The sequence below is a fragment of the Parasteatoda tepidariorum genome, chromosome 9 (assembly GCF_043381705.1).
Source record: "Parasteatoda tepidariorum isolate YZ-2023 chromosome 9, CAS_Ptep_4.0, whole genome shotgun sequence".
NCBI lineage: Eukaryota > Metazoa > Arthropoda > Arachnida > Araneae > Theridiidae > Parasteatoda > Parasteatoda tepidariorum.
The window spans coordinates 61,470,782-61,487,422 of record NC_092212.1 but is presented as its reverse complement, the minus strand read 5'-3'; the positions used below and the strand labels follow the sequence as shown (position 1 = coordinate 61,487,422).

At 28.7% G+C, this 16,641-nt stretch overlaps 1 protein-coding gene across 1 annotated transcript; it reads left to right on the top strand.

Annotated features, from left to right (window-relative positions):
• The first annotated feature begins 373 nt into the window (after positions 1 to 373).
• On the top strand, positions 374 to 16,239 carry LOC107438941 (uncharacterized). Its single transcript, XM_071185832.1, has 3 exons — positions 374 to 618; positions 8,810 to 8,891; positions 12,703 to 16,239. Exons 1-3 carry the CDS (start codon positions 374 to 376, stop codon positions 15,694 to 15,696), a joined length of 3,321 nt encoding a protein of 1,106 aa, XP_071041933.1. The 3' UTR covers positions 15,697 to 16,239.
• Positions 16,240 to 16,641: the final 402 nt, after the last annotated feature.

Below are 16,641 nucleotides of genomic sequence, written 5' to 3'. Positions count from 1 at the left end.
AAAAAAATTTTTTTTCCATTTTTCCACAAAAAAAGAAACGATAAAGATCAACTTTTGTTTTCACTTTGCTTATTTTTGCTGCCGTTAGACGGCTTGCCGACCCGGGAATTTTTTTTTAGCATTTTAATTTTTGATTCAGTTTGCACACAAGGTGACATGAGATGTGATGAAATAGGACATGCTGATGCAGGATCTGGACAAGTGCAATCCTTATATGGTACAGGCCCGGGCAAATTTACCGCCCATCTAGCCTAGCAAGAACTTCATTTTGCTAATTGCTGGCTTCTGAATAGGCTGCTTGTAATTTTATCATTTTCTAAATTTTAAAAATCTGTGCCATTTTGTCCGTAAATTACATAATTAAAGTTTAATAATGATAACTAAGGAGTTTGCAGATACTTTGTGCGGTGTTCTGTTTCCTCGTAAATTGTGGCTCCTGGCCACGAACAAAGATGTTGATTCCGTCCAATGGTCAGAGGATGGCTTGTCCGTTAGGATTGATAGTATTGGAATTGAAAAAGAATGTTTTATACCTCAAGTGTTTAACGTCACCAGCAATCAACATGTCTTGCGTCAACTTTCTTATTATCAATTTGAGAAAATAGATAATAAAATAAAGTAAGTTTTGTTTTTCTTTTTTAGCATTTTTGAAACAGCATTTTGAATTATTTTTTTTTAGGAATCTGCTTATGAAATTTTTCGTTTTCTGTTTATTATGTGGCTAGATAGTATATCAGTTGTAATTTTGGAACTTTTGTGATGATTTTTTTGCAATGATTGTCCCTTATCTTCAATGTACTGAAAAAAATTTTTTATCCAATTTGTTTCAAGTACTTAATTGCGAATTTGCAAACATTTATCACATTTTGAACACAATATAAACTTTTGCAGTTATTTCTTTTCCATTTATTAAAAATAAGTTTTTTTATTGCTAATATCAGCTGTAAATCATTGCAATTTTATGCAAATATTATTATAAAGCAAATATTATAAATACTTTACTGCATAATTTTTCTTTACATATTTTCATAACAGTAAATATTTTCCATCATACTGTAAACAGTAAATACAACTGTAAACTATTTTCAAGTTATTACAAATGAGCCTCTCCAATATATTACAATGCAATACTCTTAACTACGATTTCAAGTAAAAATTATGTTAGTAAAATTGTTTACTGTGTCTAATTTTACATCCGTTATTCTTATCTGCAAGCATTTCTCATAATTTAATAATACAATAAACTATTTTATAACTATTGCAAACAATTCATTGCAGCATGATTCTAATATTTTTTTCTCAATTTTTTTCGCTTATTTGCGATTTTAAGCAAACAATTTAAATACGAAATATTTTACTACAGCGTCTGTCATATTTTATAATGTTTTTAATTGCAAAAATTATCTATATTTTTAAAGTATTTTAAATTACCTGTAAGATGTTGCAAATAATTCATCTCAGTTTTTTGCTATATTCTGTTGCATTTTATTGCAAATAACTTAATGCAATTTTAAACAGAAATTATAGAAGTGAAATATTTTATTACATGTTGCATTATTTTGTATATTTTACTACTCAAAATTGTTTTTCCATATTATTATAGTCTTGAAAGTTAATTACAAGTTATTAATTTGTAGCGAATAGTTGAATGAAATTAATTGCCTTATTAAGTCATCTTTATGAAACTATCAACTGTAATTTTGTATATTTTATTAACTACAAATTCTTGAAATTTATTGCTAATAATAATTTATTTAGATTTTTGAGCAAATATTTTTACGTAACATTCTTGCATTAAAATGTTATTTGGGACATTTTGAAAATAACATTTTCAAAATTTAGTTTAATCAAAAATTTTGCAAACATAATTTGGCAAAAAAAAAACATTTTTCAGTGAACATCTTACTTTTTTATGCGCATTTAAGATTTGATCCATGCAAAAAATAATGAGTTGTATTGAAGTAATTATAAAATTAAACAATGCAATATTATTTTTAAAAACATCATAAAAATTTTCTTCTTGTTTATTTAACAATAAGCATTGAATTATTTTACTATAACAAACTTATTTTGGAAAATTATATTGAAAGTAGTATTGATAAGTGATTTATTATTGTTTTTAATTATAAATTTAACTTTACATAAATCTAGGATGATGTTTTGTATATACTAATTCGTAACATTCTATTGTAGTTATACTGCTAAATCAAATGACTTAAATTTTAGAAACCATCCAAAACGTGTGTTATTACAATAAAATATTCGGAATATACAAAATCATGTTACTTCCTTTTAAGAATGTATGCAAATGATAAGTTTTAATTATGTATGCCTTTAATTAAGTTATTATAAACTGATTCATGTTTGATATTGTTCTAAAAACTGTAAAAAAATTCTTTTTTTACGAAGATTACTTAGTTTCTTCAAAACTGTTTTTTTAAAAATAAATTATAAATAATTTCAAATAGTAAAATTAGTTTTTTTTAATAATTTAAAATTATTTTTTCTACAATTGTTTAGTTTTTCAAATAATTTATGTTAATTTAAAAAAAAGTAATTTTTCATTTAAGAACAATTTTACCATAAACACGTAGTAAAATTATTCTCCGTAAAAAATGCAAAAAATACGTATAATACTAATTATTTAGTTAGGCTGCAAATTGTTTAAAAAATTATAATTAACGTATATGAAAGTGGAGAGAAAATGTCGATGGAGGAAAAATAGGACAAATCATGTAATAAATAGTTAATTGTATTATTATGAGTTTCACAATTAAATTGTTTTACTTTTTCATTTTTTTTATCATTTCAGTTATCGCAAAGAATAAACTTAATTGAATTTTAAAAAAGTTCTTGGATTTTACATTTACTCTATTTAACAGTGGCGTACGCAGAATTTTTTCAAGGGGGGGTGGGGTGTTCCATAATTTTCTGAAATTACTAAAAGAAATTCGAGTATGTAATAAAGCACTATTATTTTCCTAATTTAAACAGCTAACAATTTTGACTTTTTATTTAGACAGCATTGTTTAGTTAAATTTCGATTTGATTTTTTAAGTTTAAGAACATAGTGTAATATCTTAACGCATGTAATATCTTCTGAAAAAAGTCCAATGTCATATGGGTGGGAAGTAACACTTTGAGGGCCACTTTCACATTCATCAGATTTTGTTATGCTAGAAACGTTTTCTTCAACGGAAGTATCACATTTCTGTTCAACAGAAAAACTTACATTGGTACTAGATGCTGTCACCTCACTAATTTCAGGTCGTGATTTTTTCTCAAAATGATTAAAAATTGTTAAATTCTTGCGTTTTGGCATCCTAAAGATCCAAGAACAGCAAATATATATATATATTTATTGGCATAGAAATATCCGCTATGCTACGATCTCAAAGTTTCGAGCTGGAATGAATAACTTCAACGAGCACAGTATCTCCAATGGTATTGTTACTGATTTCTTCACTAGTCGAAATAGTGGCGGCGACGAGTTCGGCGATTGAATTAACTTGTTGTTAAGACAAAACGAAACAGATTTAGCGAAAAGCTCCGAAAGACAAGCGGCAGAGATAACTCTTAGTCTGACTAACTAACTCCACTGTACTCCGCTCCCCCCTTTATATAATTTTTCACCGCATCTCCAAAATTCTCGAATTGTCTCAAATACGACAGAACGTCTAGGATTCCAGAATCATCGCGTAAAGACCTCGCGAAAACTATCGCGACTGGCAGGGCAGAAAGGAACCAGCCCGTAACAGTATCACGCGAATTTGGTTTCAAAAGTACAACTCTATTATAGCAAACGTTTTTTCAGTATTTTGAGAAATACCGTGGGAAAAAAAAGTAGGCATGAGGCAAATAAAAATATATAATCTTTAAAAATAATAGCCCGCATAATTTCTACTAAAATTTTTATTTTTACCATTTTGTCTGAGCTCAAAAGGGGTGTTTAAACCCCTAAACCCCTCCCTTGCGTACGCCCCTGCTATTTAATAATTACTGCACCAAGCTAGAAGAATATTATTTGAGATGTTTAAAGATATGTTACGTCATTAGTTAGGGGTGGAGTTAAACTCTTCAGTCCTCTCAGTTTTATATGGATATCTATTTTTAGATACGCTTGCCCAAGTTACTGATTGGTTGCTACTTCCAGTGGATAAACTTTTATTTTTATAAAGCATGGACAATTACACCCTTTTTTTATAATTTCAATGCATTTAGAATCCTTCAAAGCCACCAGAAAGCATTTTAATACTTTTCTAAAAGTGCTACTTATAAGTTATTTCTAAGCAAAAAACACTAACTTTCGTTTTCATCTGTCACGTGATTCACGAACCGACGTCATTCGTCTCCATCGGCCGTTTCTTTGCAATTGCAGGAATTAAATCAAACAATTTTAGAAGGTAAATAACTATGTGAGAACAAAGATATTTTTAATAAATTGTGTCCTAATGTAGCTCAATAATAATAATGTAGCTAATAATGATAAAGTAAATAATAATTTATAAGATACTCATTGGAATTGAGGATCTGAATATTAAGGATTTTTTAAGTTCAGTAATAACTTAATTGTGTCCTTATGTAGTGTGTCCTTATGTTCTTAATTGTGTCCAATAAATTGTGTCCTAATGTAGCTTAATAATAATAATGTAGCTAATAACAATAAAATAAATAATCATTTATAAGGTACTCATTGAAACATCGGAATTGAGGATCTGAATATTAAGGATTTTTTAAGTTCAGTAATAACTTAATTGTGTCCTTATGTAGTGTGTCCTTATGTTCTTAATTGTGTCCAATAAATTGTGTCCTAATGTAGCTTAATAATAATAATGTAGCTAATAATAATAAAATGAATAATAATTTATAAGGTACTCATTGAAACATCGGAATTGAGGATTTGAATATTAAGGATTTTTTAAGTTCAGTAAAAAAAGGGGTTAGAATGCGTTATGGATGACTGATATTACTTAGTAAAATTATATGTCATAAATGCAAACTAATTTTGTTCTTAAATTTTTTTAATCATGTTAATCTTAGTTTTACGGTAAAATTCTAATTATTTTCATGTGAAGTGAGGAAAAAAAAATGTAGAATAAATATTTTATATTGAATAGCTTCAGATTTTAAAAATGTCGAAAAGCTCTAGTTATTGATTTTATTTATTTTTTTTATTCTTGCTTGAATTTAATCAGGGGTCTGTTTAGAAGAAATTTGAGTCCGTTAACGGGCCAGGGAGGAGGGGGGGGGAAGACAGACATAAACGAACTAAATTTTGTCTTCGGCAGACGCTGTTTCCTTTATTCGTCCGAATTGAACATTCTGCGTTCAGCAGTATAGGCTAAATACCAAATATTTGTATGTTGCATCTCTAATTTAGTAGCAGCGATTGCTGTTTATTTTTTAAAATTTAATTTTTTAAATTATAATTTAACAGTGTTGAGCCTAATCTTGTATGCCTTGACAATTTAAAAACTCATTGAAAAAGTTTTTTGAAAAATAACAGGACCCTATTTGCACTAATTCACAAAAGCAGGACCCTGGTTGAAAGAATTACATTCACAAATTACGACTAATTTTTTCACAATTTTGCAAAAACGGACCTTTCACGAAATGTCTGGACAGACTCCTGATTTAATGCAAGGAATTATCTCCAGCATAGCAGAAGCCTTTAAAAAAATCATGATCCCATCACCACTTTTAATTCATTCTTTATAAAAAAAACTAAGTTAAAGGAAAAAGAATGAAATACATTCTAGAAGATTTTTTTTAAAACTTTATTTTAATTGTGTTAAAATGTGTTATAAGAGTATCAAGCATATGCATTTATTTAGTTTTACATTAGAGAAACAGGAATTAAATTTTATAAATAGACATCGAAATAATTTTTCACCGTAGCAAAATTCCTGTTTACTCAAAGAATAAAAATGGAAAGAAATGATATTTACATTACTTCTTAGCTAACTATTTGATAAATAAAAAAAATGTAGATTAGAATTTCTTTTCATTTTGCATAAGTTTTTTTTAATTCTTTAGCTTTTTTGAAACAAAACCATCTAGCTTAATAATACTCACTGAAATTATGTGACCAAATTAAAATAAATTTATTGAAATTTTAAGTATAAGCACAGACTGATGTCTGAAGATTCATTTTCGGCGAAAGCTTAACCTGAGATTTTTTTCCACCTATTTTAATTAAATTATTTTTAATTAAAAATGTGCAATACATTAATTTTACTATTTTATAATTCTTCTTTGCGGGCACTAGCAAATAGCTTGCAGAAATATGGAGAAAAATTAACAGTAAACGTTGAATTTACTACCGTTTAGCGGTACCTTCACAAATTCAATTTTAGGAAAAACGGTAGTTTCACAAATTCAACTTTAGGAAAAACGTTAGTTTCACAAAGTACTTTTTCTTAAAATTTTATTTTTCTATCCTTAAGAAACGATAAATCTATATTTTTAATATGTTTTTGTGTTGATTTTTTAATATCATTTTTAATTTTTCACATATTATGTCTAAATTTTCACAAAATAGGTACCTCTCAGTAAAACCTAGACAGACCCCTGAATAACCATATTTGGTAAATACTATATTGCAGAAAGATGAATTAAAAATTTAAAAGTAATTTTTTGACTATAGCGAAATTCTTATTTACTTAAAAGAATAATATTGAGAATGCATATGAGCATTAATAAGTATTTGAATATTTAATACATAGTAAAAAAAAGAAGAAATAAACTGTATTAGTAAAAATTTACTTAAAAAGAAAAACATTAAACTCTAGTAAAAAAAAAGGAAGAAAAAAAAAGGCAAAATTATATTACATTAATATTTAGAACATTGTAACGATGATGGATAGATATTTTTTAATGAACTTGATTTATAAAAAAATTTTTAATACCAATAATGAAATCGTCCACCCTTTATATAAATGTATACTATTTCTATCCAATATGCGATTAATTTCAATTAAGTAATTAGGCTTTAATTGAACATGTTACTTAAACTTAAAAATAAGTGTAATAAAATAACATTTTCTGATATGCGTAATTTTTGGAGCAATATTTACTAAATCACTGTAATTAAATAAACATTACTGCAAAGAATTTGACAGTGAAAATGAATTTGCTGCAAAGGCTTCAGTGGCTTTTTATTGCAGGGATAGAAATTAAGAAAATTTAGTCACTGATCCAAAGGACTAATAACTAAAAAATAATGTTAGTCCGTTTACATTTTCAACTACCTTTGTTGCATTGCTACCACAAAAACCTCTCACGGAAAGCCTGACGGCAAGGGGACTCTTACCCATGATCCATCTACCACTGAGGATATTTAACGTCACCACTGTGATCTGTGCAAGCCGGATGTGGAATTCGAACCCGGAACACATCATTAGAAGGCGAACGCTCTATCCCCTGAGCCATCGCGGCTCAAGAATAATCGTTATTAAATTAATATTAATTGATGTGCAAAAAATCTAAAAAAAAAAAGTGCCAAGTTGATAAGAGAGTACCAGGACGAATTTTCTTTTCAACGTGGCGCTTGGCTAAATTCAGGGTTCGTGATTTTTTTTTGATTTAAAAAAAAAAAGAAAAAAAATCATATTTTTATTTTTATTTAAATTGGATTTTTTTTATTTAAATCAGATCTAACACTGTAAGAACTTTGATTTATGATTAGAAAAACTTCATAAATGTTTAATCAAAATTAAATATTAAAACTATATTTTAACAATATTGTAGAAGCTCTAACTACCCAAAAACTGTTTTCTTTACAATACATAGCTTTGAATGCATAGCAACCATTTTGAAACAAATGCATGATTCAAATTTAAAGACTAGATGAAATAGAGAATTTAAATCCAATTTATGCATATTAGGGTAATTTCTTTTCAAGATAAACTCAAGCTTCAAAAATATAGATTTGACACCAGTAAAATATAATGTAGATTTTAATTCCATGCCTTTTCAATTAAAAGGTAGAATTTTAATTAACATTCTTTTTTTTGTTAAAAAAATTCATGTTTATTAATTATTTTCTACAGCTATGCAAGTCTCCATTAAGACAGCAGTAAATGTTTACTTTAATCTGTACTTTTAATCTCAAGAATCAAAAGATTTTTAAAAATGTAATTCCAAATGTGTTGGAATTTAACACACACCAAGAAAGAAAGAAAGAAATTTCGTTAACTAAAATTAATTAATAGAGCAATTTAATTAAAATAAATTTCAAAATTGAGAAAAGAAAATAATAAAAGTATCAATAATTTAAAACACTTTTTAAAACATTTTTTTAAATCAATATATATTTACAAAAAAAATCAGTTGATTTAAAACAATGATTTTTAAAAAGAAATCATTTGGTTTAAATCAAGTTGATTTAAATCAACAAACTCTGGCTAAATTACGGCGGTTTTTTATTGCAAAAAGTTGAATAATTCAATTCGCCGACGACAGAATTATCATGGAATCAATAATTTCTGAAGAATAAATTTTTCAATGGATCTGCTGTTACAATTTTTCAATGAGCAATTATGTACTAAAAGTGTGTTTCTCAATATTTATAGTTCTTTTCAAACAATTTTAGCCAAATAACAAGTAATTTTAAAACGGTGTTAAAAAAGTGATAGCCCAACAGACATGCGGACCTAATATTTTTTTAATAAGTTATAATATCTTTTATGATAGTTATAATTTTACCACTTTCGATGCACTTGATTTTATTTTTCTATGTATTTTGTAGATTGGTTTCCCCGTTTGTTTATCATTATTATTTTATTTATTTATTTATTTTGTATTTTAGAATGTGGGAATTCAAGCACAGCTGTTTCAGGGCTGATAGGGAAGATCTGTTGTGCTATGTCAAAAGGAGTAGCCAAAAAGTGGTAAGCATTAAAAGAATTATTGTTATTTACGCATTTTTACGTTGGCTCTTCCATAGCAGCAAGACAACTTTGGCCCGCATCGGGCCAATATTCATGAATCTAGGCTCAGTAAGGGTTCAAAGGACCTTTATTTTTCCGATATTGGCCATATGTAGAATTTTACGATTCACTAGAACCAGATATGTTACAGCCACTTTACAACCAATATCGGTCCTATATAGAATTGTCAGATTCACGTGATATTTTATACCCATTTAGCCAATTTACGTTCTATATTGGCCAATGTAGGTCCTATATAGGCCATTCTAGGACCAATATTAGTCCTTCAGTGCATGTTCTTTTGGACCCGTGTCGAGTCAATTTTGAACCCAACTGGATACTACAGTAAGATAGCCTTATAAAACAAAATCCCTTTATTTACGCTTTTAGCTCACTTTGTTTTTCTGTTTTCATATTTCGTAATCTGGCAATTGTATTAAAAAAATATTTTAAATCATTTCCGAAAGTTTCTCATCCATGTAAGTTCATTTGAATTCGCTACTCGCTTTATAGATTTCGTTTTGTGTCTTGTTCTGTTTTTTCTTTACATTTTATTTTATGTTTTTTACGTGATTTTTATTACTTGATGTGTTCTATTTTATTTCAAAATTTTTTTTCAGTGCTCTTTACTCTATTGTATTGATAACTTTTGCTTAGCTATATTTATACAATATTAGAAAGCACTCCTTTTTGTGGATACAATCGTATGAGCTGAAGAAGAGATTCTATCCCCCCCCCGTATTTTTATTATATTTTTATTTTTTCAATGTTATTTTACTTTAATTTTCTTTTTATCTTCTCATTAGTCTGAAATTTTTTCCATGTTTTCTTTATATTTTGAATTTATTTTATCTCTATATTTTGAACTTATTTATGCTTACTTATAATTCGAACTTATTTATTCTCTCTATATTTATACTTGCAGCTTATGCACAGTAAATTAAACTTACAAATTTTCTTCCTTTTACTCTTTTTTTTTATCCTTTTTGTATTTATTGTGCTATACATGCATACATGAGTGAGTGAGATAGATAAAATAGATAGATAAAATAAATAAGATAGATAAGATAAATAAGATAGATAAGATAAATAAGATAGATAAGATAAATAAGATAAATAAGATAGATAAGATAAATAAGATAGATAAGATAAATAATATCGAGAGATAAGATATATGATAGATAAGATAGATAGATTTAATGATTAAGTTGTTACATTAGTTAAAACAGCATATTAAAGTATTTGGAGTGCAAAAGGTTGAACTATAAGTTTTCTTATCTATTGCAACGATGCTAACAGGCAATTTCGATTCATTTATCAAACCTATAACAAATTTATTAAGATTAGTGGATTCATAATTTAGATTATAAATTTGCTCACTTTGAAATTCCAGAAAGCTTTAATTTTTAAGATTAAAGAAAAGCAAAGAACACCCTTAAAACAATATTCCCAAACTTATTTTGTTTAAATGTTAGGTTTTATTTCCGGATATTTTTTTTTATGTCATTACATACTTCGATTAAAGGTAAAAATTTTCAAACCTTTTCATGCACTTTAATTAATTTTTTTTTAAAAACTCAAACTTGCATTTTTCCTGTGAATGTTCCATATGAACTGAATTATAACATTCTGTTTTTGCATCGTTATCATCGATGTCGACGTTGACAAACTAAATAATTAATCTCTGTTATCTACTATTTGCATTGTTTTATGTAAATGAGTTTTTTTTTATCTGTTTACAAAATCGTATCTAATATTAAAGCAGCAAGTAATTTAAAGTAAGCCTGCAATTAAATGTCAGTAAAAAATTGCCATTCAATTGTGATATCAAAACTTTTTGCCTCAACTGCCTACTATTAATGTTTAAGCAAATTAAAATAAGTGAAAGAGTTAAAAGCTTCTTGTTTCAACTCTTGGTTAGTGTTATAACGTGGATGCAATGTTAGCCAATGAAATCATTAATAAACAGCTAATTATATGTTGGCCGATAAGTAACGTTGATATTTGGACATGTTTCAGCCTGGAAACGCATCTGTTAAAGCATAAACATTTTTTAATTAATATTTTTTTCTAATTTTTTTCTTAAAATATATATATATATATAAGTTCAAAATGAGGATAAAACAAAGGAAAATTATAGACATATGCAAAAGGGGGGGGGTGAAATAATAATGAAAAAAATAAGAAACGACTGATTTAAAAAGGAAAATGATGAAATATTTTTTTTAAAAAACCGGAAAATAAAAGATATAATCTTTTTATCAGCCCACACGATTATATCTGCAAAAAATAGTGCTTTCTGATATTGTATCAATATAGCCAAAGCAAAATACAATAGTGTGAGGAGCACTCAAAATTTTTTTTTACAAAAATTACAACAAATAAAATAGAACACAATAAGTAAAAATAACACGTAAAAACAAATAATAAAATAAAATAAAAAGAAAAAAAAACAGTATTAAACAAAACAAAAACTATAATGCGAGTAGCGATATCAGATGTACTTACATAAACGGGAAATTTTTCAAGAATGATTTAAAAATATCTTCGCAACAAGATTGCCAGATTACAAAATATGAAAACTAAAGCGCAAATTGAGTGTAACTAGAGGTTTTTAAAGTGCCGTTCTTTCTGCATTGCTGAAGTGATTTGCTATGCTGTGCATTGATTTGTTAGTTACCAAGGATGGGCCCGAAATGGATGTGCGCAAGGTAATATTATACTGGATAATTTAAATAGTTGAACATAAATAATATTAGAAAATAAATACTCATTTAAGAAAAAATAAAAAAGAGAAACATAAATTGCATGTTTTGCAATTAATTTTAGCCACGGATTTGCCCGAAATGGATTTGCACATGGAAAAATTATATAAATTATCAAAGAAAAAAATATTTGTAGATAATTTTAACACGGAATTGCCCGAAATGGATTTGCACATGGAAAAATTAATACAGAAATTTTTAGTAAATAATTTTAGCCACGGATTTGCCGGAATGGATTTGCACATGGAAAGGTTATAAAAATTAACAAAGAAAAAATTTTTAGTAGGTAATTTTAGCCACGGATTGGCCCGAAATGGATTTGCACATGGAAAAATTATATAAATTAACAAAGGAAATTTATAAAGGATGATTATAATTTAAGTTACGATTTCAAAAACCGATAATCTTTAAACTACTCGTCAGAATGACTTGATGTTTTAGCAGAACAATCGTGTGGCAATGGAATTTTGTTACGCGGAGCAAAAAATAGTTCCAATTGATGGCACTGTCAGGAGAAAGACCAAAAATGTATTCTTTACACACGGGAATGTTGTTAGCCAAAAGGAAGTAATAGAGTTCAGGGGCTTACTAAAAATTTAATAGCGAAAACACAAATATACGTGTTTACAGCTACAACAGTGATAATCCAAAGAAAAAAAGGAATGAAGAGTTTCACGGGACAAACATCTGATTATTAAGGCGTAAGTTGTGTCCTCCGCTTTATTTTGCTACTAATTGGAAGCGTAGAACGGCATGCTCCACATTAGATCAGAGGATATATGTCCTGATGCAATAAATGCGGTGTGTGATGCTTGCCTTCAAGTCGGCTAGATTCTCAATCCACCCGCTGTAAGCAAGATATTTCGTAATGGTTGTCCAGAGTGTTTATCTTGTCCTTAACTTTTTTCTATCAATTACTTCATCTGTAATGTATTTAAGTTTGTGTATACCTTATTGTTCAGAAACTTAACGTCCCAGAATTAATCAAAATTTTTTATTTCTTTCAGTTTAAAAAATTTGCTACTGACTACGAAAAACGTCGTTCCAAAAGAAGAAGTAAGCGATCTATTAACTATGCAGCAATAGAAAACCAGGATGATTCAGAAGACATTGAAAAGGAACCTGGAATGAAACTGAAAAAGGGAACCAGACAATCTAAACGTGTAAAAGAAGAAGACAATGTCACCTTTGAGCCTAGAAAGGCCCTTTCACCCATTCATAGCAACTCCTATGTTCTAGGCTCTTCATTTCGCAACAATACCTATCAAGAGTTAGGCCTCAGAAAAGATATGATTACAATATCACACGATAACATACGCTCTTCTAGATGCCTCAAGAATTCTATTGCAAATCCGAAGAGAATCCCACTTCCAAATCAACCAGAGGAGATACCTATACCAAGAAAGCGAGGAAGACCGAAACGACAAAGTGGGAATCAAAACCCTTCTACCTCACAAGCCTTCAATTCTTATCAAGGATTTGAAGACAAATCGGACATTAAAATCAATCTAACTGATCTACCATCACCAGCAAGAGCAACAGGACAATATGTTAATGGAAGCAGCAGACAAAATGGAACTCAGCAGCCAGGGCCAACAAGCAGTCAAAAATATTGGAATCAGATTTTAGTGAAAGATGACAAATTTCTAAATGTTACGGAAACCGACAAAGTTATAAATGACATTAAATTGAATGAAATGAATTTGGACATAGCAGCATCTCTCTCATACGCGCAAGATAATGATGGTAAGATATTCATCAGTAGTCCTAGTGATAAAGTTTTTTTAAAGTTAGATGGCTCTGAGGATCTGTTTGAAATTAAAATAAATGGTGGCAGGATATACGTTCCTATATATCAGAAAAATGGCATGGTTAACAGTTCTATTCCGAATGAAAACGAATTTCCTTTTGGCCAACCTCAAATTTTGAATAACATGATGAGTAATTTCCATAATTACAGCAAAGCACCAGCAATCAGCAAGCCTTCTACTGGTACATCCTACAGCAACCTTAATTCCATCCCTGATTCCGTTAATGCTGAAAATAATCAAGCAGCTCTGAATGACTACCCAGTCATCGCTGTTTCTCCTTATGCAAGTAATTTTAGGATGCCGAGTTCGAGTTATCATCATCAGTCCATTGAACCGATTTCAAATTTGAACCAAATGGCTTCGTATCCAATTTCAAGATGTTCCAGTACAACTTCTGTAAACCAATTTAAATCTAACAATTTTGATGGTAGTTCTTTTGTGAGGGACATAGAATCGCCTTATTCAAGCAATCCATACACGTATGAGCAGTCCCAGCAGGCTATGATTCGAAATCTTTCTGCAACACCCATTAAGCTGGAGCCGTTTGACGAAAATCCGAACCCTTTCGAAGCATTGATGGGCATAAATTGCAACAAAACTTCTCCTGATATACTCCACGTGACGGAAGGAGATAGATTTGGAAAATTATACCCTGAAACTTGCACCAGTACTCCCGAGAATCATCACAGTAACAGCTGGATAAACAGTTCTCCTATATATGGATATTCTGATCGACAAACTTTGAATAATTACGTGCTTGGGAAGAATACAAATTCCTATAATATAGCATCAACTTCAAAAAGTCAACCGTTTCGGATGCAGAACACACCCAGAACATCGGTTCAAAGTTTTGCTCGTACAAACTGCAATGAACAGTTAACCAATACTTATACAGACATCCAAAATTCTTCTAACGGGGCAAATAATAACAGAAATCAATTTGAAAGGATTTGTGGAAACAGTTCGAATTTCTATAACATAAACTCAAGCTGCCAGCCTGTTGTTTCAGAACCATCCCCTAAGTCTCTTTTGTATCCTGATCATCAACGCCATAAATCAGAGAGCCCCAATGAAACTCGGGTTCTTTTTGACGATCAGACTTTTGATTTGTGTGAAGAAGTGTGTTTTCTTGAAGAGAAATATGCAACAGGAAATGTAGAATCGACATATGAAGGATTATCTGTTAAAACTGCTGATGAACAGCTGATTTCTGGAGAAGAACACAAAGAGACTGGAGGCTCAGCTGAAGCATTATCGTTTGCACTAATATCAATGTCTATTCAAGACCATTTGATAGCATCAGCATCTAATTCCACTTTCAAATTGCAATCTGAAACATCTGAAGAACAATCCAATCTGCCTGAAAAGAAATTCAGTCTTCCTAGCGAACAATCGAGTTTGCTTGAAGAACAATCTTGCTTGCCTGACGAACAATCCAATACGTCTAACGAAAAATTGAGTGCGTCGGAAGAGAATTCCATTTTGCCCAAGGAGAAACTCGCACTCGAAGATAAACCAAATCGAATCAAAAATGGAGACACGTGCATTGGACAAACAGTTTTGATGACCAAGTGCCCTGAAAATGCTCCTGTGGATGAAACTGACTTTAAAAAATGTTCAGTGGACTCGAAAGATGATGTAGCTGGTGAAAAAGTTTCAGCTGATATAAATAGAGATGAACATCCATCTGATAACTTACAAGAAACCGTTGCTCAAACTGAAGGTGACTTTGCAATGGGATTAGTACAAGATCGGAACAATACCACAGAATCATCAACATTTTTCAATTGCAAAATGCTATCAGCAAAAGCTTTTCCACAATTTCGTTCGTCTGAAAAGCGAGCTGGAATTGTTAAAATTGAGTCAGATTTGGAGGAAAAGAAGGGCATTCAACAAATTTCTATGAAGAACAAGAGCGATGAAATCGAAGTCGATCAACTAACATCTATGAAGAACAAAAGTATTGATAACGAAGGCAATCAACAATTATCTTTAAAGGAAAAAAACACAGAAAATGAATCTACACTTGAAAACGATCCTCGTAAAGCTATAGTAAATTTTCTGCTTGATCAAATAAAACAAAATGTAAATTTTCAGTGGAAAATTGTAAATGGAAAATTCATAGTAGATGGATGCAAATTTGAAGCATGTGACGATGTTGAAGCATGGATAAAAACAACTTATAAATAAGCATATAAATGATTTTCCAAATTGTAAGCTAAAGACGTACTATTTTTATATTGTAATCGTTAAATATTTAAAATATTTAATTGTATTATTTACTAGCTTTATTAATAACTGGTAAAAAATATCAATTTCTTATTACTTTAAAAAAAAAGCAACTTACGAATAAAAATGGAAATACTTTGTACAACTTAAAACTTAGGAATATTTAGAATATATAATTGCAATTTTTTACCAATGATAATTACTTATTTGTGAAATATTACAGTTCTTTTACATTCAGAATTAGAAACTGCTCAAATTTGAGCTCTCTTAAATAAGTACTCTTATTGTAATTTTTACTAATAAGTACTCATAAGTACTCTTAATTTGCATTAAGAGTACTTATTTTACATTATAACGACAATTCATTTAGAAACATTATAACGACATAAGCATTATTTACATAATATATTATATAAACATTATTTACATTATAACGACAATTCATTAGAAAGTATATTATTGTAATTTTTTTCTATCTTCATTGATAATTTATAAAGTTAATGAAATGAATTTTATGAAGGGGAATTATTTGCATAAATGTGATATAGAAACTTGAAATATTCATTTTACATTGTAAAAATAAATGATCTAAAATATTTTATAGTAATTTTTAACATTAAGTATTAAAAATATCGATATATTGTAAGTAAATTATAAGTAAAATAAGAGTTATGAAAGTAAATTATAAATTTAAAAAAAATAAATAATTAAGTAATAAATATATGAAATATCAATAAATTATTGATGAAAGTAATAAACATAAATTAAGAATAAAATAAAAGTAAATTATGNTTAACATTAAGTATTAAAAATATCGATATATTGTAAGTAAATTATAAATTTAAAAAAAATAAATAATTAAGCTATAAATATATGAAATATCAATAAATTATTGATGAAAGTAAT

Bases quoted from the DNA above. Each gene is read 5' to 3' on its own strand.
- LOC107438941 (XM_071185832.1), top strand. From the start codon at position 374: ATGATAACTAAGGAGTTTGCAGATACTTTGTGCGGTGTTCTGTTTCCT. The intron at 619-8,809 runs GTAAGTTTTGTT...TTTGTATTTTAG, and splicing joins AAAATAGATAATAAAATAAA to AATGTGGGAATTCAAGCACA. The intron at 8,892-12,702 runs GTAAGCATTAAA...TATTTCTTTCAG, and splicing joins AAAGGAGTAGCCAAAAAGTG to TTTAAAAAATTTGCTACTGA.